General features: G+C 36.3%; 1 protein-coding gene across 1 annotated transcript in view; it reads left to right on the top strand.

Moving 5' to 3' along the window:
- Positions 1-25,704, top strand: part of scfd1 (sec1 family domain containing 1) — a 159,407-nt gene that overhangs the window by 39,961 nt on the left and 93,742 nt on the right. Inside the window, exons 11-14 of the mRNA XM_063050484.1 lie at positions 9,913-10,052; positions 10,839-10,929; positions 11,689-11,762; positions 25,005-25,086. Of these exons, the coding sequence (XP_062906554.1) occupies positions 9,913-10,052; positions 10,839-10,929; positions 11,689-11,762; positions 25,005-25,086 (387 nt within the window). The remainder of the gene's footprint in view (positions 1-9,912; positions 10,053-10,838; positions 10,930-11,688; positions 11,763-25,004; positions 25,087-25,704) is intronic.

Genomic DNA, 25,704 nt, shown 5'->3' with positions numbered 1-25,704 from the left:
CCATTGTTACGTACCCCGTAACTGGGTTGCCAAACCAGCAGAAATGGACCACTTAGTTGGAGTCTGGATTACTGGAACTAAGAAAGTTTTATTAAAGAAATAAGTAACACAGTACTCTAATAGTAAGGATATAAATGCAACACGTTAGCAATGATAAAACACACATGTACACAGAGCTAGGATAATAGGATCAATCAAGCTCTATCGCAGTCTAGGGGTAAAATGATTAGTCTCAAGTGACGCAGAGTTCAGTTCAGTTTAGTTCAGTTCGCAGTAATCGCTGTTGTGCCGTTTGGGAGAGAGAGAGAGAGCGAATGATGATATTCAAATCGGATTCAAACAGACCTTTGATATTCCTCGCAGTTAGCTTTCGGGCGAGCCCTTTGTAATGTCTTCTGAGGTCACCAACTGTACCCCTCTGTTCCGGATACGATCGTTCTTCTGCGGTGAACCAGGCACCCAGGCAAGGGCGGGCACACACACCAGGTTCCCGCTGATCGTACCTTTTCACCCTGTGCGTCTACGGGCAGTCCCGCGACCAGACCTCCAAAACTCACACCAACTTGGGGGGGGGGGGGCACCGCACTTCCAGGGTCTCATTACCTCATTACCTCGTGGTGTCGTGGTGTGTCTTGCCTTAGCGAACCTGTTCCTTTTATCCCCCTGCTGGGGTATTGCCTGTCCATCAAACTTCAAACAGTTCAGGTTCAAAGCAACCGGTCTGACAATACTCGGAACTGTGTCTCTTTTCGTTAATCTCTCTCGTCTCCCATATTAGCATTTTAAATGTTTCCCCATTGTCTCTCTCTTATCTTCCTTATCGGCATCAATCTTCTGATAACTTGGTCTTTTGTCACACCATCGATGGTTGATATTCTTCCGTTCCTTTAGTAGGTTTTTCAGCTTAGTAAGAACTTGCTACCTTATTTTATCATTACTTCATTCTAACTGTACCATAGCTGTCAGTGATGGACTCTTGAGCTTAAGTAGTCAGCTTTTTTTGTCCTTTTTGTACCATGTGTATATTCTTTTATTCTTCTGCTTTTTTCTGGAGACTTAGTAACAGAATTAAACAAGTCTTTGGACAATGAAAAGCTTGAAACATAAGAGTGTTTGTTACCTTAGAGAGTTCAGACTTTTCCTTTTACCAATCTATTTACAAAATTAAACATTTTTTCGTATCTCCACCATTAGCATGTGAATTTTGTTTTACGTTATTCTGTGTAACAAAGGCACGTGCTCCAGAAAATGATTCATTCCCTATAAAATACTTTGTGACATCCTGAGGAATCTTGTTTATCTGTTTTGTTAAGATGGCTATCATTCAATATGCATTTATTAGCAACATCTATACAATATAGTTATGGGGTTATTTTTGACATTATAAGATTATGTAGATTAATTAATGTTTCCACAGGTGTTGAGTAAGAAAAATAAACATTATTCTTTAGTAAGAACAATGAATTGCTTCTTTTGGTGCAGAAAGTTAATGGTCATATAAATAAAATTGCAGGTCTTAATCAGGGCACATAAATATTACTATTTTCCTTGCAATTATGAAATATGGCATTCCTTTCATACATTCCTCAAACATATTATTTATTGCCTCATGAACAGTAACATCTGTATGGTTAGGAAACAAAACCCTAGTATGGTGCAAGGGTCTTTTAGCCATTCTGTGACTCTAATTAATAAAAGTTGTTTTGGTTGTGGCTGTTTATGATTTCAGTAAATAATCAACATTTCTGCCTATTGCACTGTAGATACTACTTCCCTAGCATTCCATAAATGCTCAGAAATTTTGAAATGTGAGTTATCTATTCCTGGTGAAGAATCTTGGTCTGGTACGTTGACTATACTCTCTTCCATAGATGCTGCCTGGCCTCCTGAGTTCCTCCAGTATTTTGTCTGTCTTGCTTGGATTTCCAGCATCTGCAGATTTTCTCTTGTTTATCTATTCTACTTAACCTCCAACACATTATCTAACCTGGCACTTTAAATTTGCTTAGATAATGTTGCATTATGGGTGATAATCTTTTAAATAAGATATTAACTAAGTTTGTCATTTTGATGGATGTAATATCCTTCTGCACTTTTCAAGCAAGATTACAGGAGCTCCCATGGTGTTCTGCTCAATATTTATCCCTCAATCAATGCCATTGGCTTCACCTGTCCAATTTTTTTTCTGTTACAGTTGATTCTGGGATATTATTTTGCAAAGATTGGGTAACATTTTCCAGTTGAATGAAATTGACAGTTAACTCATTGGCTGGGAAGTGTTTTGGGATCTACATGAAAGAGAATCTATAGATACAGATTTTGCCACATACGTAGTCAGAAACTTGTACAAATGGCTAACCAATGTAAGAAGGTATAGAGGCTGTCATTACAACTTAACTAATGATTCCCATTAGGCATCTCTGAATTTCATGGCTATGTATTCTTTGTCTGCTTCTGCCTAGTTATATTTACACTCTTAACTATTCCAGAACTTTATTTTGAATGAAATAACGATGAAATCTGTGATTGGAAGTATTGAAGTATTAAGAAGAAAAACGATAGGCATTAGCTATAGGATACATAAGATTTTAAATGCATTTACCTAGCCAACATTAATAATATTTTCCCTTTTGAGGGCATTGCATTTCAAGCATTTAATTTTCCAAAATCAACTTGCGCTTTCTTTTACAGCTAGTAAACATAAATCGTGTGTTATTCAATGCTGTAGATTAATTGATAGTTCCCACTGAACTGAACATTGGCATTTGTCACTTGAGTATTTGAATTAAAAAATGTGACTGCATTCTCGAAATAAATTTATATAATTTTGAATTTGATTTTGCAAGTTAAGAGTAGCTCTATTAATGTTGCCAACTGATATTCTTATTCTGTTGTCTGTGAAGAGCTCTGTGCCAAAGTGCGTGGCTTTGCTACCTTAGAAGTTGTTCTTGGGTGCACACAGAATAAAGACACCTTTTTCATTCTGTTAATCCAATTAGAATTTCACCCTTTTAAAAACTATGTGGATTGCTCAGCTTCAGCATTACTTGCCTTCTCATTTGTGAGCCACATTGATGAAGAGTTGTAACTTCAAAACTCAGTTCATATATGTGTCTGTTTTAAAGGTTGTGCTACATTGCTAAGCCACATATTGCAGGTAGTTTGTTTAAGGAGATGACTTGCACTGGTTTAGACTAACTAACTCCCTCTAGGAGACACAAGATACTGCAGATGCTGGAACCTAAAGCAGCAAACAATCTTCTGGAGGAACTCAGTGAAGTGCAGGGTTTTGAATATAAAATGTTTGCATTTCCTTTCCTTCCAAAGATGCAGCTCAGCCTTCTGAGGTGCTTCTGCAGATTGTTTCATCTAGGCTTGGCTCTAATCTACGATAGACTAGTTGTCCAGATTGGTTGTTGACTACTGCACCATTTCTTTGCAACATCCAGATAGCATTGCAAAGGTGCATTTCCTCTTAAGCCCAAGTTGCTTTGTAAAGGTAATGTAGGACCTCCTGCAATTGCTTTTGCAACTCCTTGATGCCACTTCAGAAAGTTCATTGACATAAAAAACATTACATTTTCTGGTACTATATCGCATTACCTTATTTATTAAACATTTTATCACATCTTCCCATGATATAACATGGATTTTTGACCTCTGATTCATATGAGTGCAAAGAATTGGACTGATGTGATTTTACCCAGCAGCAAAAGAGGTTTGCCTCAGGCTAGCAATTTTGGTCTGAAAAACCTGAAGTTAGTTGATAGTGAAAATGAACAGCAACACACAAGAAATGCTTCAGGAACTGAGCAGGTCAGGCAACATCAGGGTTTTGGCTTGAAGCATCAACTGTTTATTCCTTTCATAGATGCTGCCTGATCTGCTGAGCTCCTCCTGCATTTTGAGTGTTTTGTTCTGGATTTCCAGCATCTGCAGAATCTCTACTGTTACTGAAGTTCACACAGCTTCACTAAGGGACTTCTAAGACTTGGACTAATGAGCAATACTCTGCAAGAATCTGTTGATCTCTCCTGTTCTGTGTTTTATGTATTCAACGATTACTATGTACTTTTTTTTAAGTTCAGACTAAATATTTAAGTTCTAAGTAATTGAAACTCAAATCCAACTCAAACTTATGGGATGAAACCTCTGTCTTTTGATTAAACAAATGGTGCTAACTGCTGTCAAACTGTCTGTTGCATGCAAAATCACAGCAAAGTACTTCCCTACGTTCAGCACTAACTACTAATCAGTTTAAAGTAGCAATGCACACACATAGCAAGAGAATAGGAAGCTTTTCAATGGAGCTGTAAGGAATTTTGCACCAGGTCTTCAATTTATTGGCATATAGTTTTGCCACAGGAAAGGAATTTGATTCAGCAGCTGTATACAGTTTATATCCCAATGCAGTTGATTTAGACTCTCGACTGATTAGTTCAAATAAAAAAATAAGTGATCTCTTCCAGGCATTATCTGCTACAAAATGCACAAAATTATTCCTTTTCATTAGCCATATGTTTATAGTATGTCAAGTTTTTCAATTTATGATATAGTTCTTCATTAGAAATTGAAGACAAATTTTGCAGACATAAGCTTACAAAATTTTACCAGAATAACTCATTTTTGGCATCATTGGTTTGAACTGGATTTCAGTTCTAATTCATAGATGATGCAAATCTTTTAGCTGTTTTTCTCCACTAAGTTACATGGCATTTCATGGGCTACTTTGTCAAGTGACAGTGGCAGCAATAAAAATGTGTCTTGCAGGCTTTGCCATCCTATCCAAGTTCACATGCCTGATCTGTCCATAGTGGTTGGAGTTCCTCTGTTCTGTGAGAATTCTGTATTCTTGCAACTGACTTCATTAGAGCTGTTAAGACAAATCTGAAAAGATGGATTCTTATGAATCATGTTTTTTTTGTGGCAAGTAATAGATTTCTCCTCCAAGCTGTCTGTTCTGCAATAAACCAATTTCAATAGAAAGCATTTCTAGAATTGTGCTATCCTGTTTCCCTCATGAATTGCACAAAGACTAGCAAATTTATATAGATGTAAGTGGAGAGCATCATGACTGTTTGCATCACTGCTTGGTATGTGCAGGATTAAAAAAGGCTGCAGAGTATTTAGTCACGAAGCAAAATCTGAACCTCTTCTTTAAAGTTCCCAAATGTAATTTCAAATTTTGCTTGCCTATTTACACATTAAGTACTTGACTTTTCCAAATTTTATTACAAATAAAATGTACACATAACTAGAACACTAGATCCTTTTTCAAATAAAATGTACTGAATCACATTAGTGGATTTAAAGGATAAGAACATGAAAAAGAAAGCAGGAGTAGGTCATGAGGTCCCTCATCCTTCTCCACTGATTAATAAGTTCATGGTCATGGCCGATCTTTTACTTCAGCATGGTTACTATGGAACCCATATCTACAATAGCAATGCAAGATTGACCCCGAGCTTCTAGTTGACATTCATTTTTATTGTCCACTCCATTTCCACTTTGATTCCTTTCTTCAGCTTTCCAACAAAACTCAAAGAGTTTTCATCTTCCATCTCAGCATTGAACAGCCCTGCGGTTGATACTAAATTCAGCATTTTCAGATATACTGGCACTGATGGTTCAGGTATAAGATCATGTCTCTGCAACTTTAATTCATTTTCTCTGTCCCCATAAGCCGCCTGACTGCTAGGTATTGAAAGATATTTTTTCAGATTTCTGGCAACAGCTTTATTCTGCGTCTCATTGTTCCAGCAATTTGTCTTCTGTTCTCATGATCTCCCCTCATTTGTATACTAAATAACATTTCAGGGACTCTTCATCTCATGTTCTCAGTGTTGCTTATTTATTTATTATTATTATTTCTTTCTTTTTGTATTTGCACAGTTTGTTTTCTTTTGCACACCAGTTGAACGACCAAGTTGGTACAGTCTGTCATTAATTCTGTTACGGTTGTTATTACTATGGATTTACTGAGTATGCCCATAAGAAAATGAATCTCAAGTTGTATATGCACTTTGATCATTTTACTTTGAACTTTTATTGTATCACCTAGTTAATCTTGTTCTCTTCCCTATTATGGACATTCTCTTTGTTCTTTCTGTAACTTAAAACACATCTGTTTCTCATATTCTCAGCTTTGGTGAAGAATCATTGGCCTGAAGTGTTAATTCTTCATAAATGCTGCCTAGCCTGCTGAGTATTTCCAGTACTTTTCTCACAACTTATAACTTTTGATTTTCTTAATATCCAAATGTATGAACATTTGTAGATCTTGCTGTGTTTCATCGACAAGTTTGGATTTATTACATTTGGCCGCCGTATTCACATCAGTAAACTGATTATTAACAGTTGGGCCCTGGCACTGATCCCTGCTGAACCCCATCTCTTTCAGCTATTCAACCTGAAAATAACTGGTGTATTCTTATTCTATTACCTGTCATATGCTAATCCTTTCCCTTTGCCTGTATATGACCACAAACTTATACGTACTAATTTTATTTAATTGCACCTTATCAAAGGTCTTTGAAAGTCAAATACAGTGTATCCATAGTTCCCCCTATATGTTTTAGTTACAATTTCAAATAACTGAAGTGATTCATCAAACATTTCCTTTTTATAAATCCATGCTCAATTCCACAGATTCACCACTCTCTAGCCAAAAAAATTCCTCTTTATCTCCATTCTAAAAGAATGCCCCTCTATTCTGAGGCTGAGTCCTCTGGTCTTAGACTGTCCACCAGAGGAAACATCCTGTCCACATCCACTCTTATCAAAGCCTTTCAATATTCAATTGGTTTCAATGAGGTCACCTCTCATTCTTCTGAATTCCAGTGAATACTGGCCCAGAGCTATCAAATACTTGTCATATGATAAGCTTTTCAATCCTGGAATCATTTTTGTGAATCTCCTTTGAACCCTGTCCAGTTTCAGCACATCCTTTCTGAGATAAAGGGCCCAAACCTGCTCGTAATACACTGAGGCCTCACCAGTGCTTTATAAAGTTTCAACATTATATCCTTGCTTTTATATTTTAGTCCTCTTGAAATGAATGCTAACATTGCATTTGCCTTCCTCACCACAGACTCAACCTGCAAACTAACCTTTAGGGAGTCCTGCACAACGACTCCCAAGTCCCTTTGCATCTTAGTTTTTTTGTGTTTTCTCTACAATTAGAAAATTTTCAACACTTGCATTTATTCTACCAAAGTGCATGACCATACACTTCCCAACACTGTATTCCATCTGCCACTTCTTCTTCACCCATTCTCCTAATCTGTCTAATAATATCTAAACCTGCCCCTCCACCTTCAAATTGTCTGCAAACTTTGCCTCAAAGCCATCAATTCCATCATCCAAATCATTGGCATATAACGTTAAAACAATCGATCCCACCACAGACCCCTGTGCAACACCACTAATCACTGGCAGCCAGCCAGAAAAGGCTCCTTCCATTCCCACTCTTTGCTGCCAATCATCCACTGTTTAAACAATGCTAGAATCTGGTAATACCATGGGCTCGAAGCTTGTTAAGCAGCCTCATGTGTGGCACCTTACCCAAGGCCTTCTGAAAATTCAAGTACACAATATCAAGCGATTCTCCTTAGTCTATCCTGCTTGTTATTTCTTCAGACTTCCAACAGATTTGTTAGGTAAGATTTTCCCTTGAGGAAACCATGCTGACTACAGCCTATTTTATCATGTGCCTGTAAGTACCCTGAGAATTTATCCTTAATAATCTCCCTTCTTGAAGAGTGGACTGACATTTGTAATTTTTCAGTCTTCTAGAACCATTTCAGAATCTTGTGATTCTTGAAAGATCATCTCTACTGCATCCACAATCTCTAGCCACCTCTTCCAGACTGTGGGGTATACGCCATCTGGTCCAGGTGACTTGTCTACCTTTAGACCTTTCATTTTCCAAAGAACCTTCTATCTAGTTTTGGTAACTTCACTCACTTCATGCCCCCTGACACCTGGAGCTCTCATCATACTGCTAGTGTCTTCCACAGTGAAAACTGATGCAAAATATTTATTCAATTCATCCGCCATTTTGCTGACCTCTATTACTACCACTCCAACATTGTTTTCCAGTGGTCTGATATCCACTCTGCCTCTCTTTTACACTTTTTGTATCTGAAGAAACTTTTGGTATCCTCTTTAATAGTATTGGCTAGCTTACTTTCCTGTTCCATCTTTACCTTAATAATCTTTTAGTTGCCTTCTGTTGGTTTTTAAAAGCTTCCCCATCCTCTAACTTCCCTCTATTTTTTGCTCTATTATATGCCAACTCTTTGATTTTTTTATGTTGGCTTTGACTTCTCTTGTTAGCCATGGTTGTGACATCTTTCCTTTAGAATATTTCTTCCTCTTTGGGACGTAAGCACTGTTAGTAATGAGTTGTAATATTTTCCCAACCTCTAGAGGTCATGGGTTGAGAGTAAAATGTGAAAAGTTGAAGGGGAACATGAGGGGAAACTTTTTCACTCAGTGGGCCGTGAGAGTGTGGAACAAGTCACCAGCGCAAATGGTTCATGCAAACTTGATTTCAACATTTAAGAGAAGCTTGGATAGGTATGTGGATGATAGGGGTATGGAGGGCTATGGTCCCGGTGCAAGCCGATGGGAGTAGGCAGTTTGAATGGCTCAGCATGGACTAGTTGGGCTGAAGGGCCTGTTTCTGTGCTGTACTTTTCTATGACTCTATAACTCCGTAAGACAAAATGGTGTGCAGTTCACTTTTTATTTTCATCCTCCTATAACATTTACTATCTTCCTGTGGAAACAGTTTTGGAATCCTGGAAACGTATTTTATGTGGTGGGGTACAGATCATAAGGTCCTAAAAATTTACAGTTTCAATTTTGCTGATTTTCTTTTCCAATTTTTTATTACTCTGTTGATTTCATATCCTTATTCTCTCTGGACCTGTAATTTTTTCACATCTGTTCTCATTTCTGTACAGTCTCTTTATTCCTTGATTATAAATTTACTTACTCTGTAAACATTCGTATTAATTTTTGCTAATGTTCCTTGTATGTACATGTATTAAGGATTTTACTGTTTGTTTTCTCTTATTTTCTCTTACTTTTCTCTTACTTTCTAATTACTTGGTGTTACTTTGGGAACAATTTCCAAATTTTGAAATTCTCGGCCTTACTCTTTGGTGACATTTAGCAGCCTTTTCCATTTAACTAAAATTATGGTCACTTAATTACTTTGGGCTCATTTTTTCTTTTGTGTTTTAAAGGGATAAGTATTTGTTGCAAACTGTGTATTAATTCTTTGCCTGTCTGCTGTCATACCACTTAACATATTTTTCCAATCTGCCATAGTTCATTGGAGCCTCACCAAACATTTTTGTTTTTACTCTTTACCATCTGCAGTATTTTTGATTTCTTGCCTCACAGTAACTCGAATAAGTACTTTGTATATATTTAATATCGGGGTTTCAAATTAAAATGTCATTTTTACTCTTAATATAAAATACCATCATGTAATCACTTTCCCTAATGGAATGCTAGTGATACTAGTTCATTCAATAACAGTAATGAATACTAACTACTATGAAGATGCATTCAATGACCACCTTATTAGGTACTTCCTGTACCTCCTGTTTTTCACATCATTCGTAGGCATGAAAATCCCACGAGATCAGTAGTTTCTGAAACTCAAACCACCCCATCTGGCATTAACATTCATTCCATGGTTAAAGTCACTTAGATCACATTTCTTCCCCATTCATATGTTTGGTGTGAACAACTGAACCTGTTGACCATGCCTTCATGCTTTTATGCATAGAGTTGTCTTCACATGATTGGCTGATTAGATATTTGAATTAATGACCAAGTGTAGCTAATAAAGTGGCCACTGAGTGTATGTCATCAAGATAAATTTGTTTTTTGCAGGACTTTCATCTGAATAGAGTAAACTTGGAAGAGACTCCAGGAGTAGAAAATTCTTCTGCAGGGGCAAGACCAAAGAAAAAAACCAAAAAAACTTATGACTTAACAGCCACTGATAATTTTTGGCAAAGGCACAAAGGCAGGTAATACATTTCAGGATTGTGTTTTCTTGTTTTTTTTTCATGAAGAAGTACTTTAGTATTTCGTTTTGTAATTTTAGTATTTCCTCTGGCTCAACCTCACTTTACACTACTATAAGCCTTCTATTGTTTTTGTGCTCAGCACTATACTTATTGTTGTATTAATTATTTTCACGTACACTCTTTGCATTGTAAGCTTCATGTGAGCAATAAACTTCATGCACCCCAGCTTATTTGACAATAAGCTAATCTGAATCTACTTGTGTAATCGTATCTTTAAGGAGAAATTAACAGATACATTGGGGTTTGAAACCCACAACTTCACCTTTATGTTCTTGATTTATTTTGAAAAAGTCAATTAACACAAGCAGCTGATCCAATCTGTGAAATTCTTGTTTGCTAAGAGACTAATGTCTGTTCTAATCCCACATCACGTCTCTTGGTTTATGGTGCAGGTTAAGGCATATCAAGTGCTTTTAATCTATAGTGTGTATCTTACCACTACCACTATTTCAAGCAGGGGGTTCAGAACCCCACCAACCTCCTAGTTACTGTCTTCGCTACGTTGTTCCTCATCTTTGATAAATTTAGGAATAAACTGGGCGTTTGCTATCCTTGTGGGAAAACATTTGATATTTGTACCCTTTAGCAAACAAGTATGTTCATATTTTGGGAAGCAGTGCAATTGCCTGCTGATCAAGATACTTTTCATTGAATTGAGATCTTGGGTATCTAACAGATATTCTTAACTATGATTGTACTGTGAATCCCTGATCTTTTCTTATTTAGTCCCTTTCCAGAAGTAGCTGAATCAGTCCAACAAGAACTAGATTCTTACAGAGCACAAGAGGATGAAGTCAAACACTTAAAGAGTATCATGGTAAGCAATGAGACAATAGAGTGAAGTGATCAATTAATAATTAAAATTTGAAATGATCTGTACAACTTCAGTATATACGCAGCATTCAAAACTATAATAGAGGAACAGAAGACCAAAATTCAAAATACACAGCCATTGATATTAGAGAATAATAGGAAAACTGTATTAGAAATAGGATGAACAGTTAAATATTACATCTTTATCATCATGAACAAAGGATGTATGAGCTTGAGGGAATGATGGAAAAAAACAAAGCTAAAATTAAAATAAATAGTGATAAATCAGTTCTGCATATTGGGGTATTCTGCACTCTGCCTCTTAGTGTAATACAAATGGGTTTGTGGAAGATGATTAGGTAAAATATATTGACAAAGAGTGCAGATAGCAGAGGAAATTCCTCAAATACAGAAGAATTGTAGTTAGATTGGAGTTTTTTGAGAGGCAGGAGGTGTCAGTTAATTCCAAGAGACAACTGTCTTATATACATAAAATGTTATGCTTAAGATAAAAGATGAGGGTGAACAACAGCATATTTGAGTTTTACTTTAGCTTTGGAAAATCAGCTGAAAATTCAGCTATTTGCTCTACATTCTTAAATCTACAGTATTATTAAAAGTATGCTCATTTTGAGAGTTCTTCATTGGAGGCTGAACATACTATTTCCTGAGCTTCTGTCTTTTTTTAATGGTTGAAATTTATGCTGCAAAATATGTAACTTTGTAGTTCATTGCTGATCATATTTGTAATTTTTCTCCGCAGGGGTTAGAGGGAGAGGACGATGGTGCTATTAGCATGCTTTCTGATAACACTGCAAAACTTACATCTGCAGTAAGGTGAGTATTGACTGAAAAAACATTAGATTCACAGGTCTGTATTTTGCAGAATTAGTGTTTACAGACAAGCCTATAAAATATTATGGAGATTATTTATTACTAAATGTAATTGGATTGCCTTGATGGTTCAGTACTTAAGATAGAGGAAAAGTAGTATAATAATAAACAATTCATAATGTTCTGGACATGATAGCTTGCTACAGTATCTTTATTGATTTTATTTGTTCCAAAAGAAACAATGGGATCATGATTTATACCAGATTGCAACATGTTTTCCTGGAATTCTATGCCTCTCAATTATTTGCATGGCCACTCTGAAGTTGCAGCCCTGCTGTTTCCTATGGAACATATTTGTCACATTCCAAAAGAGGGATGAAGATCCAAATCAAGAGTTCTTTTCTGGCAAGAAACTCACCATTCAGCAAAACAATCTATTTTTTTTTATTTGGAATGATAATATTTCCAAACTTAATGTTCTTTTAAGTTTCTTTTTAAGTTCTTTCAAATTTGTTCCCCTCTTTATCATTGCATGGCTGCTTCTAAGCAGCTAGTCACACTATCCAAAGATTAATGAAAATGTTCATTTAGCCAGTACTATATGGGAAATTCCAGTACTTAACACAGTCAGTGTTGGCATTTGTGACTGACAAATGTCAGCAAGTTGGAATTCCTGCAGGACCTAATGTTACAGGCTAAGTTCTACTGGCAGTTTCTCGGTTGAGCTCCAGATTTGAATTTCTGATGGGGTCTAATTGCAAAGCACAGTCCTGTTGAATTCAGCAGCCATTTCACAGGTTCCTATGAACCTGCACTGTCTGTGAGCCAAATCATTTGACTGAAGGGGAATGGTTCTGATAGAGAAGGTTGAGTATAGTTAATTTACAGTCTTCTAATTAATTATGCTTGAACATTGAACAATACAGCAAAGGAACAAGGTCTTTGACACGCAATGTTTGTACAATGCCTGTGTTGAGCATGATGTTGAATTAAGCTAAATCTCTTCTGTCTATACCTGACCCATATCCCTCCATTCCCTGAATCTTCATTTGCCTATCTAATAGCCACTAAAACACCACTGTCATATCGGCTTCTACCACTGCCTTGCCCACTAACCCCCAGCAGGCCATTCCAGCCACCTACAACTCTTCGTTTAAAAGAACTTGCCTGAGACATCTCCTTTAAACTCTCCCCCCCCCCCCCCATTATTATAGTCTTCTACTATTTGAGTAGTTCTCTACTACTTGGTATTTGCACCCTGGGAAAATGATTCTGACTGTCTACCCTATCTTGCCTCTCATAAGTTTATAAATTCTTGTCAGATTTCCCCTCAACCCCTGCCAATCAAGAGAAAACAACCCACGTTTGTCCCACCTCTGCTTAATGCTCATACCCCCTGATCAATAGAGCATCTTGGTAAACTTATGTATTTTCCAAAGCCTTCACATCCTTCCTGTAATGGGGCATCCAGAATTGCACACATATAGCTTTAATTTTTCTAATCTTTAAAATTATTTTTAGTAAACTTTACATTTTTTATTATCTGTATATCTTAGTTTCCTTTTTTATTAGTTTTTGAATGCTTCTAAATGTTGGGAACATTTTGAAATATTCAAGGTCTTTGACATTTCTGAAAGCTTACAAAGTTATTGGTAAAACTTCGTAAGCAGTTGGTGGTACATCCACTTTCTGGGCATGATTTATTCTGGCCCATCCACATTACAACATAAAACTGTGGAAAGCCCCGATACAATACCTAACCGGGCACTTTACCAGTTGATCTTGCCAGCAAGATTACCAAAGATAATTACAGATGTTTTGCATTTGTTAGCAGCAAGTGTGGTAGCTCAGCTTTAGCAGCAACATCTGGCCCATATCAAATACTGGAATAGATAATCAAACACAGGTTCTATTGTGCACAGCAAGCAATGACGTTCTACAAACTATAGAACAGAGTGCAGCAATTGTTCTTCAGAATCACGTCAGTGAATAATTCTCAATTTTGCACCAATCTGGTTCCAATCAGAAGTAAAATTAGATTACCAAAACATGGTTAGACTTGAAAGAAATTGTATAATGGGAAGTCAGTCTTGTTTGCTCATTAATAATGTCAAATTTAACACCTAAAGACTTAAAATAATAGAGGTAAAGCAGAGCCTTGGTCACTGTTGCTTGGATGGAATTTCAAAATTATTTTATAAAATCTCAAAGGTTAAGTTGCAACAAATTGGAAACAACCTTGTGCAAACTGGAGTGATTAAACAAGAAACAGTAACTATCAAAGGGGTAACTCTTAAGACCAATGATGAACTAGCTTTTTACTTGCTTGCATGTAACCTGGAGTAGAGACAAAGAAAGTGTATTAAGTTTGTGGGTGATACTTGGGAGAAGCAGTGAATATGGAAAAGTGGATCAATAAATTACACAAGACTGTATATATGATGAAATGAATGCACATGACAAATATTGTTGCTGTTTTAAAGATACCAAATTGTTGTAAGAATGATTGGGACTCACAGAATAAGTTTTTTTTTAAACTCCCAGACCATGTGTACAGGGAATAATTAATCTTTTCCATCATTTACACTTCTCAGAAATATATAATATCAATGAGATTGATGAAGGTTACCAAATGGGTTGTGCAGGAAAAATATTTCAGTGAATGAGGTTGTCCAAGCCATCTCTATTGGCTCTGGATAGAAATTTTAAATGCTTTAAAGAACTCTTTGCATGCCGCAATTACTGCTTTACAATCCCTTGATAATTATGAATAAGAGTTTTAAAATGTACATTTGCTAATGTATGTATTCCCCGTAGTTTTTAATTTAGCTTTCTGTATTGCATAGTTTAGAAAAAAATTGCTAATTGATATTTTTTGCTTTGTTTGCTATCATATTGCCAGTCAGATTTTTTTAAATAAAGCAATTCTGTTCAGCATAAATTTACATTGAGATGTATTCTTCAATTTCTATTTGTGTGCCAGTATTTTAACTATATCTTTTAATCCATTCATCTTTACCAGAAATTTTTGAGTGCTAGCCAAATATCAGAAATGTCATTTTCATTCAACTGCTTTTTTATTTCTGTTTGTTTTCTGACACAGTGAAAAACTTTTTCTTCGCATGATGTGTAAACAGATCATTTCATTACATCAATACATTGAGGTAGTCCAAGGCAAAGCAATTACAGAACATAGAATAAGGTGTTATGTACATAATGTGCAGTGCAGGCAGACAATAAGGTGCAAGGCTGCTATGAGGTAGAGTGTGAGGTCAAGAGTTCATTTTATTGTACTAGGGCACCATTCAATACTTGCTGTCCTTGAGCCTGATGATGTGTGCTTTCAGGCTTTTGAATTGTCTGCCTGATGGAAGGGAGGAGAAGGACAAGTGACCAGAGATGTGGGTCTCAAGGTTCAAAGTAAATTATCGTAGTACATATATGTTACCATATACCATCCTGAGTTCCATTTTCTTGCAGCCATTCACAGTAGCGAGAAATAAACACATCAGAGTCAATGAAAAACTGCACACAACAAAGATGAACAACCAACCAATGTGCAAAAGACAACAGACTGTACAAATACAAAAAGAGAAAAATAGATAAATAATTAAGCAATAAATATCAAGAACATAAGTTGTAGAGCCCTTGAAAGTGAGTCCATATGTTGTGGAACCATTTCAGTGTTGAGGTGAGTGAATTTGAGTGAAGTTATCCCCTCTAGTTCAAGAGCCTAGTGGTTGAGTGTTGATGGTTGATTATATGGGCTGCCTTACCAATGCAGTGAGAAGGCATAGAGGGTGATTTCCATAATGTGCTGAGCTGTGTTTGCAACTGCAGTTTCTTATAGTCTCGGGCAGAGCAATTGCAATTCAACAATGTGATGCATTTGGATGGGATGCTTTCTAAAAGTGCATTGATAAAAATCGGTATAAGTCAAGGGGGATATGCTAAATTTTTTTACCTTCATGTGGAAGTAGAAACGCTGGGTACTCTGTTGACTGTAGCATCAATGTGTTTGGACCAGACAGGCTGTTGGTGATGTTCACTTTGAAGATCTTAAAACTCAAAGTACATTTATTATAAAAGTATGCATGCTGTATATAACCCTGAAATTCATCTTCCCACAGCAACCATAAAATAAAGAAAACCATGAAACCCATTCAAAGAAAAACACAAAACTCCCAACACTCAATAAAAAGAACAAATCATGCAAATGGGGGGGAAAAAAGCAAAAACCACAGAACATATAACATCAACCACAAAGTCAACGAAACAGTTCAGGAATGTGCAGCTTCAGCTCAGTTCAGTCCAGTCCAGTCAAGCGCTGTGCCGTTTGCTGACTGCAGGCTGCAGAGCCAGCCCACCCCAGTTAATGTTGCACAAAACAGCAACAAAAACATCTGCAACCAGGGGAACTTCCGGTAGCGCTCATGGAGTGAAGTCGCGTTCTTGACTCGCTCCATTACCTCTGAGTTTTTTCTCTCTATGGTCAGCTATACTTTAATTAACTATTAAGGCATCAATTTTTACAATACTTTGAATTAAACTGAATTCTCTGACAATTGGATGATACTGAGATCGGCTATGTCTAAGAACGGGAAAGACGGCAAGGATGGTAAACCTCCGGTTAAACCGAAAGCTACGGATCTCCCTCCGACTGAATCACCGGTGACTTTGAAAGCGATATCGGAGTTAATTCAGAGGGAAATTTCAACCTCTGTTAGGGAGATGATTCGTACAGAAATTATGGGCTTTGTTAAAGACCTGATTCATACGGAAATCTCAACTAAGTTCCAGAAAATTGCCGATTTAATTGATAAGATGCAAACATGTATTGCGGAACATCAGTCGGCTATATCTGATCTTCAAAAATCCGCGCAACAAAGTGAGCTTAAGATGGGGAAAGTCGAAGAAACAATTAATGTAATGAAGAAGAAACTTGACTTTTTGACTTTTAAAAACTCTGACTTGGAATCTAGAATGCGACGGCAGAATTTACGAATGATTGGCGTCAGGGAAGCCGTGGAAGCTAACAACCCTATGAAATATTTCTCCCAACTTTTAAAAGATGCATTCCCTACTGTATTTCCTGACCAACCACCGCTACTGGATCGTGTTCACAGAATCCCATCATACTCGTCTAGGTCAGATAGACCTAGGCATGTTATCTTACGTTTTCATTACTTTCAAGACAAGGAGAGACTGTTTCGATTCGCTCGATCTAAAGGTTTCATTGATTTTTCGGATCTTAAATTCCGATTCGTGGAAGATTTCAGTAAACCAATCTGGGACCAACGGGTCCGTTACAGATCCGTGATGTCGGAATTCTATAAGATGGATTTAAGACCAGCGCTGCTGTACCCTGCACGTCTAAGGATTCGCATGTTAGATGGAGCCCTTCGTTTTTTTGATTCTCTATCGGATGCCCAGAGTTATCTGGATCAACTTTCATCTTCAACATCTTAATTGCCTTTTTTTAATTTTCTCCGTTGATCGGAGGCTGTGAATTGGTTGGTTTTAACTTTTCTGTGCCCTATTTGGGCAGAAAAGTTTACTTTCGATTTCTTAATATGGCTGCTAAACTTTCTTTTTAACTGCGTCATTTCTTTCTTTTCCCAGGGGATTCTGGGTGGTTACTTCCCTTTTGTCATCTTACGTATTTCCTGTGCGGCCTTAAATTTTGTAGTTTTTTTTTAAATTTTATTCTGTTTTGCTTTTTATAATCATTTTATGTTAATAATCCTATTTTTTTTGTTGCTGTGTCTATTCATGAGTTTGAGGTTTATTGTGGTTTTTTTTTAATATATACTTTCCGGCTTTTGTTCTGTTCTGTGTGTATTTTAATTGAGCTAACTTTTTTTTACTTATTTTTTTACTGTTTTACAATTAGCTGATCCTTTTCATATTTATACCTTTTTTTTAGGGAGCGTATACCGGAAGTCATGGGGGTAGTTTTAGCGCTTGCTTCTTTCTGGCGGGTCTGCTTTAGATTTCGCCTTGGGGTCTTGGGGTGGGGGGTGGTGGGAGGGGCTTCACGTTTTAGTTTGTTTCTCTTTGGGCTATATACATTATTGAAGTATTGGTTGCGTCCTTTTCCCCGGTATCTTTTGTATGTTCTGTTTCCTCTCCGGGTTTGTGGGTCGCGCCTATTGTCAATCCTCCTTGTTATGGGTTGACTTTAGGATTTATGGAGTCTATTATTAATTTTGTCTCCTGGAATACTAATGGTCTTAATCATCCTATTAAAAGGAAAAAAGTTTTTAAAGTGTTCCGGAGACTTAAAGCACAAATTTTATTTTTACAAGAGACCCATGTACGGAGGGGGGACAGACTACGTTTTTTCAAATTCTGGAAGGGACAACAATTTCATTCGAACTCCAATGCTAAGATTCGAGGCGTCTCTATTTTTATAGACTCCTCAGTTACTTTTATACAACAGGATATTATCTCTGATCCGAATGGTAGATTTTTATTGGTTAGTGGTTTACTATTTAATAAAAAAGTAGTTTTGGTTAATGTTTATGCTCCTAATATGGATTGTCCGGAATTTTATAAATCATTGTTTGATCAGTTTCCGAATTTGAACGAGTTTTCATTGATTTGGGGCGGAGATCTTAATACCTGTTTATCTCCAGCTTTGGACCGTTCGGCTCCTTTACGGACTTTACCTAATAAATCTGCAAATTTGATTAATTTTTTCCTTTCTGATTCTGGGTCGACGGACATTTGGCGTTTTCTGCATCCTCAGGAAAAAGATTTTTCCTTTTTTTCACATGTTCATCATTCCTATTCAAGAATTGATTATTTTTTCATTGATTCTCGTCTCATTCCTTCAGTGATTAAATGTGATTATGATTCTATAACCATTTCGGATCATGCTCCACTTAAGCTTTCTATTAAAATTATGGCCAATATACCAAACAATAGACAATGGCGTTTTAATTCGCTGTTGCTTCAGGACTCGGACTTTGTTAATTTTATGAATGAACAGATTGAGCTTTTTTTTACAATTAACCATACAGAAGATATTTCGGTTAACACTCTTTGGGACACTTTTAAAGCCTATATTCGGGGTCAGATTATTTCGTATTCCGTTGCTTTGAGGAAGAAACAGAAGCAGGAGGAGATGGCAATTGTGGACAAGATTAAAGAAATTGATAAGAAATATGTTATGGCTCCTTCTGAGGAGCTATACAAACAAAGAACTGAACTTCAAATGGAACACAGTTTACTACTCTCGTCCTCGATTGTAAACCAATTAAAGAAAACAAGAAGTGATTTTTATGTTCACAGTGATAAAATTGGCAAGCTGCTGGCTAATCAATTGAAATCTAATTATGTTAAATCTCAAATCAATCAGATTTATAACCAAAATGATCGATTGATATTGGATCATGTGGGGATTAATCAAACCTTTTGTGATTTTTATTCTTCTTTATATCAATCAGAGTCTCCTCGAGATTCTAAATATATGAATGATTTTTTAGATAAGTTAGACTTCCCTCAGATTTCACAGGATATGTCTTCTTTATTAGATACTTCCATTACAATGGATGAGATTAAGAATGTTATTTTTTCTATGAATCTGGGGAAAGCTCCTGGCCCTGATGGGTTTACCGTTGAATTTTATAAATGTTTTGCTTCTTTATTGATTCCTTGGCTCTATAAGGTTTTTGAGGCTTCTTTGAAACTTGGTAAACTTCCGGAATCTTTTAATAGAGCATCAATTTCTTTAATACTAAAGAAGGATAAAGACCCTGCTCAATGTGCATCTTATAGACCAATATCTTTATTAAATGTTGATTCTAAAGTTTTTTCTAAGTTATTAGCAAATAGACTAGAAAAAGTACTTCCTTCTATTATTTCGGAAGACCAAACGGGTTTTATTAAAGGTCGTTACTCTTTTTATAATATTCGTACATTGTTAAATATCGTTTATACTCCCTCACAAAATGTTCCTGAGTGTGTTATTTCTTTAGATGCCGAGAAAGCTTTTGATAGAGTAGAATGGCCTTATTTATTTAAGGTGCTTGAAATGTTTAATTTTAGCTTGAAATTTATATCCTGGATTAAACTGTTATATCACTCCCCTGTAGCCTCGGTTCGTACTAACTCCTTAAACTCACCTTTTTTTCCTCTCTTTCGTGGTACTCGACAAGGCTGTCCTCTTAGTCCCCTATTATTTGATATTGCATTAGAACCTCTTGCAATTGCTATTCGAGAATCTTCAAATATTACTGGGATAACTCGGGGATTAAAGTCCCATAAATTATCACTCTATGCTGATGATTTACTTTTATATATTTCTAATCCTGAGAGATCCATTCCTGCTGTTTTAGAGTTATTAGCACAATTTGGTCTTTTCTCAGGTTATAAATTAAATCTTAGTAAGAGTGAACTTTTTCCGATTAATAAACATCTTCCCTTATATTATAAATTTCCATTTAAATTGATTAATAATTACTTTTCATATCTTGGGATTAAAATTACTTGTAAACATAAAGATTTATTTAAGACTAACTTTTTACCATTAATAGACCATATTACTCAACTTTCATCTAAATGGTTTCCCTTATATTTAACTTTGATTGGTCGTATTAATGCAGTTAAGATGTTTTTTTTGCCAAAATTTTTATATGTGTTTCAGGCATTACCAATTTTCGTTCCTAAATCTTTTTTTGATAAAGTTGACTCTAAAATTTCTTCATTTATTTGGCAGAATAAGAATCCGAGACTGGGTAAAATACATTTACAGAAAGCTAAGAGAGATGGAGGTTTAGCATTACCTAACTTTAGATTTTATTATTGGGCTATTAATATTCGACATATGAAATTTTGGTTACTTGACCGGGACATACTATCTATTCCTAAATGGGTAGCATTGGAATTACAATCTGTTCAGGGTTATACACTTGGTTCTATTTTAGGTTCCTCTCTTCCTTTTGATTCGAAACGCCTTAAGCAGGTCTCTAACCCGATAGTTAAATATGCTTTGCGCATTTGGTTTCAATTCAGAAAATTTTTTGATCTTAATCAATTCGGGTTAGCGATTCCTATTTTAGGTAACATATTTTTTCCTCCCTCTTTTACGGATCGCGCTTTTCAAACTTGGAAGACTAAGGGTATTTTACGGTTTTTGGATTTATTTTTAGATGGTTCCCTTATGTCTTTTGAACAATTATCTAATAAATATAACTTATCAAGAATACATTTTTTTAGATATTTACAAGTTAGAAATTTCCTAAGTACTATACTTTCTTCCTTTCCAATGCTTCCTCCTATATATATTTTAGATTCGATAATTAACCTTAATCCATGTCAGAAAGGTGCATCGGCTATGATTTATAATATTATTATGAAACTTAGGAAAGCTCCATTTGATAAGATTAGGGTAGATTGGGAACAGGAATTGGGGCTTACCATTTCTGTGGATGATTGGGGGCAGATTTTACAATTAGTTAATACTTCCTCTATTTGTGCTAAACATTCCCTAATTCAATTTAAAGTGGTTCATAGAGCACATATGTCCAAAGATAAGTTAGCGCGTTTTTACTCGCATATTATTCCTTTCTGTGATAGATGTTCGGGGCAGATAGCCTCTTTAACTCATATGTTTTGGTCTTGCCCTACTTTGGAAACTTTTTGGAAAGATATTTTCAATATTATTTCTAAGGTATTAAATATAGATATCTCTCCTCACCCTATTACTGCTATCTTTGGACTACCTAAAATTTCTAGTAATCTTTCCCCTTCAGCCCGTAGAATGATTGCATTTCTTACTTTAATGGCGAAAAGATGTATTTTACAACATTGGAAAGAGCTTAATGCTCCAACTACCTTTTTTTGGTTTTCTCAGACGATTTTATGTTTGAATCTGGAGAAAATTAGAAGTAATCTTTATGATTCTTCATTTAAATTTGAACAGATTTGGGGACCTTTTATTCGATATTTTCATTTAATGTAATATTTACCCTTCTTGTTTTTTTTTCACTGTTTTAATGGAGGTCGGGATTGAGGACGTGATTTTAAGTTTAACTCTGTTTGGTTTCAAGTTAGCCCATTGCTTTGCTTTGCTTTTAGTTAGTTGCACGGTGGGTTTTTTTTTTGGGGTTTTTTTTTCTTTTTTTTTCCATTGATATATATAAAATCTAGTATACTATTATGTTATCTTGCTTTCTTATGCTTAAATTACATTGTTTGTAGTATTTTCTTTTTGGTATTGTTATCTTTTGGAATTTTATTATACTTTAACATTGTATTAATGTTTATATGGCTTACCTTTTTTGTATACTTACTCAATAAAAAGATTTAAAAAGAAAGAAAAACATCTGCAACCAGAAACCAGAAACTCATCACAACATGAACTATAGAGTCCAGTCCACAAGCCACATGGATCAAACATTGCCCAAGACCCATGACTCTGGCAGCAGTAAGAGAGAGACCAATCCAACATAGGCACTGTCCTCCGTGTGCAGTGAGTGAGAGAGAGACCGGTCTCTTGCAGGCAGATGGCTCTGAACACCCAATCGCCTTCCACTGCCAACCTCACCGATTTCAAATTCCTCAGCGCTTTAATCGTCGAGATACGGAGTCGTTCACAGGCTTGTGCCCCATCTCCAGGCTTTGCACATTTGGTTGAAAACCTCACTAAACTTCCTCGGAGACAGCAAAGCGCCAGATTGCTCAATCAGCCTGAAAACATACCATCAAACTAGATCATAGGCTCCGATAGTAGCTGAATCATATTTGAAAGAAGTAGTGGTAAAGGAAGTAAAAGAAGTAATTTTGTGAACTGAAGGTTGTCACATTTGGTCAGGTTGTTCTTCTTTTCAACCTCAGCACTCTTGACGTAACAGGAACATGTGCACTGACCGTTTTCCTGAAGTCAGTGACTAAGCTCTTCTGTTTTGCTGACATTGAAGGAAAGGTTGTTGTTATGGCACCATGCTACTAGGCTCTCTACCTCCTCCCTGTGCTCCAGTTCATTGCTATTTGAGATACAGCCCACTGCAGTGGTATCATCTACAAACATGTACGTGGAATTAGAGCATAATCTGGCCATGCAGTTGTGGGCATATTTAGGACTAAAGTAGGGATTGAGGATGCAGCCTCGTGGGACACCAGCATTATGGTTAATTGTGGCAGAGGTGTGCTGCCCTGCCTTGCTGATTGTGGTCTGTTAGTCAGGAAGTCAAGGATCCAGTTATAAAGGAAGGTGTTGAGTTCCAGGTCAGGGAGTTTAGAGGTAAGTTTGCTTGGAGTTATAGTGTGGAAGGCCAGACTTGTAGTAAATAAACAATATTATAACAACAGGAATTCTGCAGATGCTGGAAATTCAAGCAACACACATCAAAGTTGCTGGTGAACGCAGCAGGCCAGGCAGCATCTCTAGGAAGAGGTGCAGTCGACGTTTCAGGCCGAGACCCTTCGTCAGGACTCAATATTATAACATGTCTTTGCTGTCCAGATGCTCCAGTGAGCGAGTGTAGGGCCAAGGAGATGACATCCACTTGGACCTGTTTTGGTGGTAGGTGAATTTCAGTGAGCCAAAATTTCTGGAAGGTTGGAGATGATGTATGCCATAACCAAAATATACACTCATTGGCCACTTTATTAGGTATACCTTTTCACCTGCTCATTAATGCAAATCCAATTATGTGGCAGCATCTCTATACATAAAAGCATGCAGACATGGTCAAGAGGTTCAGTTGCTGTTCAGACCAAACATCATAATGGCGAAGAAATGTGATGCAAGAGACTTTGACCTTGGAATGATGCCAGACTGGGTGGTTTGAGTATCTCAGAAACTGCTGATCTCTTGGGATTTTCACACATAGCAGTCTAAAACTTACAGAGAATGATGCAAAAATCAAAAAATACATCCACTGAGTGGCAGTTCTATGGGCAAAATGACTTGTTAATGAGAGAGATTATAGAAAAATGAACAGATTGGTTCATATTGTTAAGGAAGGCGGCAGTAACTCAAATAACCATGCTTTACAACAGTGGTGTGCCTCTCTAAATGCACCTGTCCAGCCTTGAAGTGGATGGGCTACAGCAGCAGATGACCACAAACATACATCAGTGGCCATCTTATTAGGTATGGGAGGTACCTGTACCTAATAAAGTGGTCTCTGGGTGTAATTCTCTTGATATCCATATTCTTGCTTTTATAATTGAAGCAGTTTGGGATTTTAAGGAATTTTAGATAACTTTGAGAAGTGTCTGTCATCTTCGGAAGCAATCTGATATTTTCTTGCTGGAGCAGAATATGGAAAAATTGTATTGCTATGTGAAAACTGATGAAGATATCAAAAATGCATTCACAAGAACCAGGTAACTTAAATATATTAGTATTAGCTCCCATGATAAAAGGAGGAATACAAAGCAATAAAAGGTTGCAGAACTAAAGCAAATGAAAGCCACGGTGATCAAGAGACTTGATCATTGTGTATGTTTATAATATGTCCAAAACCTTATATGGACATACTTAATCATTATTACCAGACTTCATTGCTTCATCAACAATCTTAAATCCGTGGGAGTATTTGTCTCAGCCTAAAGAGATATTCCCTTTGTTTTATCCATCCCATCTCCTGCATTGCTACTTAAAGCTAACTTATTTTCTCTCCCACATAGGAAGAAGAGTCTTGGACCTGAATCAGTAACTCTTTTTCCACAGATACTGCCAAACTGCTGAATGTGCCCTGCATTTTCAGCTTTTGCATTTTCTCTCTCACAGAACCATATTTTAAGTTTGACTTTTTGTCAATTTTTCACCGTCACAAATTTCTATGTCAACTTAAAGCTTCCCAATGGTGGAAGTGCTAATTCCATACTCTCAACTACCAATAAAGTCTGTGCTTTAATCCACTCTATCCCTCTGATTCCTAAGTTGTTTAAAATTTTTATACATCCATTTATAAAACAATCAATGTTTATATTAAATGCAGTATATAGTTTTAGAAGTTGTTTTATCTGCTCTGTTCTATTTATTTTCTAATGCTAGCTGGTAATGAAGTTTTATCCTCTGTAAGCTTGTAATTTCCTTGCTGGCCTAGTAAATCCATGAGGAAATAAAGTTAGCTGATTTTTTGTTCATTACGTTTCAAACTACTAGCAAAATTTTGTTATTTCTTGGTCTATTCTACAAAAGCAATAATAATGAACTGCAACGAAGCTAAATTTTGTAATTCTGATATTGAAGATTCTTTTTAAATGTTGTATCTATTTTCCTTAAAGCTCTCTCCCTGAACTTCTGCAGAAAAAAAGACTTATTGATCTTCATACAAATGTGGCAACGGCTGTCTTAGAACATATTAAGGTACAATCTTTATTGAAATGTGCCATTTATAAAGATTAAAAGATAAGCTTTATTGGTCACATGTCCATCATAACATGCACTGAAATACATTGTTTGTATCAAATCAAATGAGGACACGTCGCCAGACTTTCTGGCACCAACATAGCATGTCCGCAACTCACTACCCTATCCATACATCTTTGAAATGTGGGAGGAAACCCACATAGTCACAAGGAGAATGTACAGGTCCTTTTAGCCAGCGGTGGGATGTGAACTCCAATCGTACAGCTGATGCTGTAAAGCATTGCACTAATTGCTATGTCATCATGCCATCCATAAAGTAATTTCATCAGAGAGTTCCTTTTCATATAATGTCATTTTTTAAATCCACCTTTGCTTTAAATGACACATCAGTTAGTGTACATAACCAGTGAGGTTACCATTTCTGAATCATTGCATTTGGATATGAGACAGTAGGTTTTTAATTTTACTGTATTTAAATAAATTACTTTAATTGATCTTTGACAGCCTTCAATGTGCAATAATCTTATTTGTGGAAAAAATTTACTATAGCATATTTTATTACAAGGACAAATGTGTGTTTTAAACAGAAACTGTTGAAAGTAAGTATGAAAAATT

Source organism: Mobula hypostoma, chromosome 1, assembly GCF_963921235.1.
Source record: "Mobula hypostoma chromosome 1, sMobHyp1.1, whole genome shotgun sequence".
In the NCBI taxonomy this organism is placed as follows: Eukaryota; Metazoa; Chordata; class Chondrichthyes; order Myliobatiformes; family Myliobatidae; genus Mobula; species Mobula hypostoma.
Note: the sequence above shows the minus strand (reverse complement) of the source record. Positions and strands in the feature narration are given on the sequence as shown.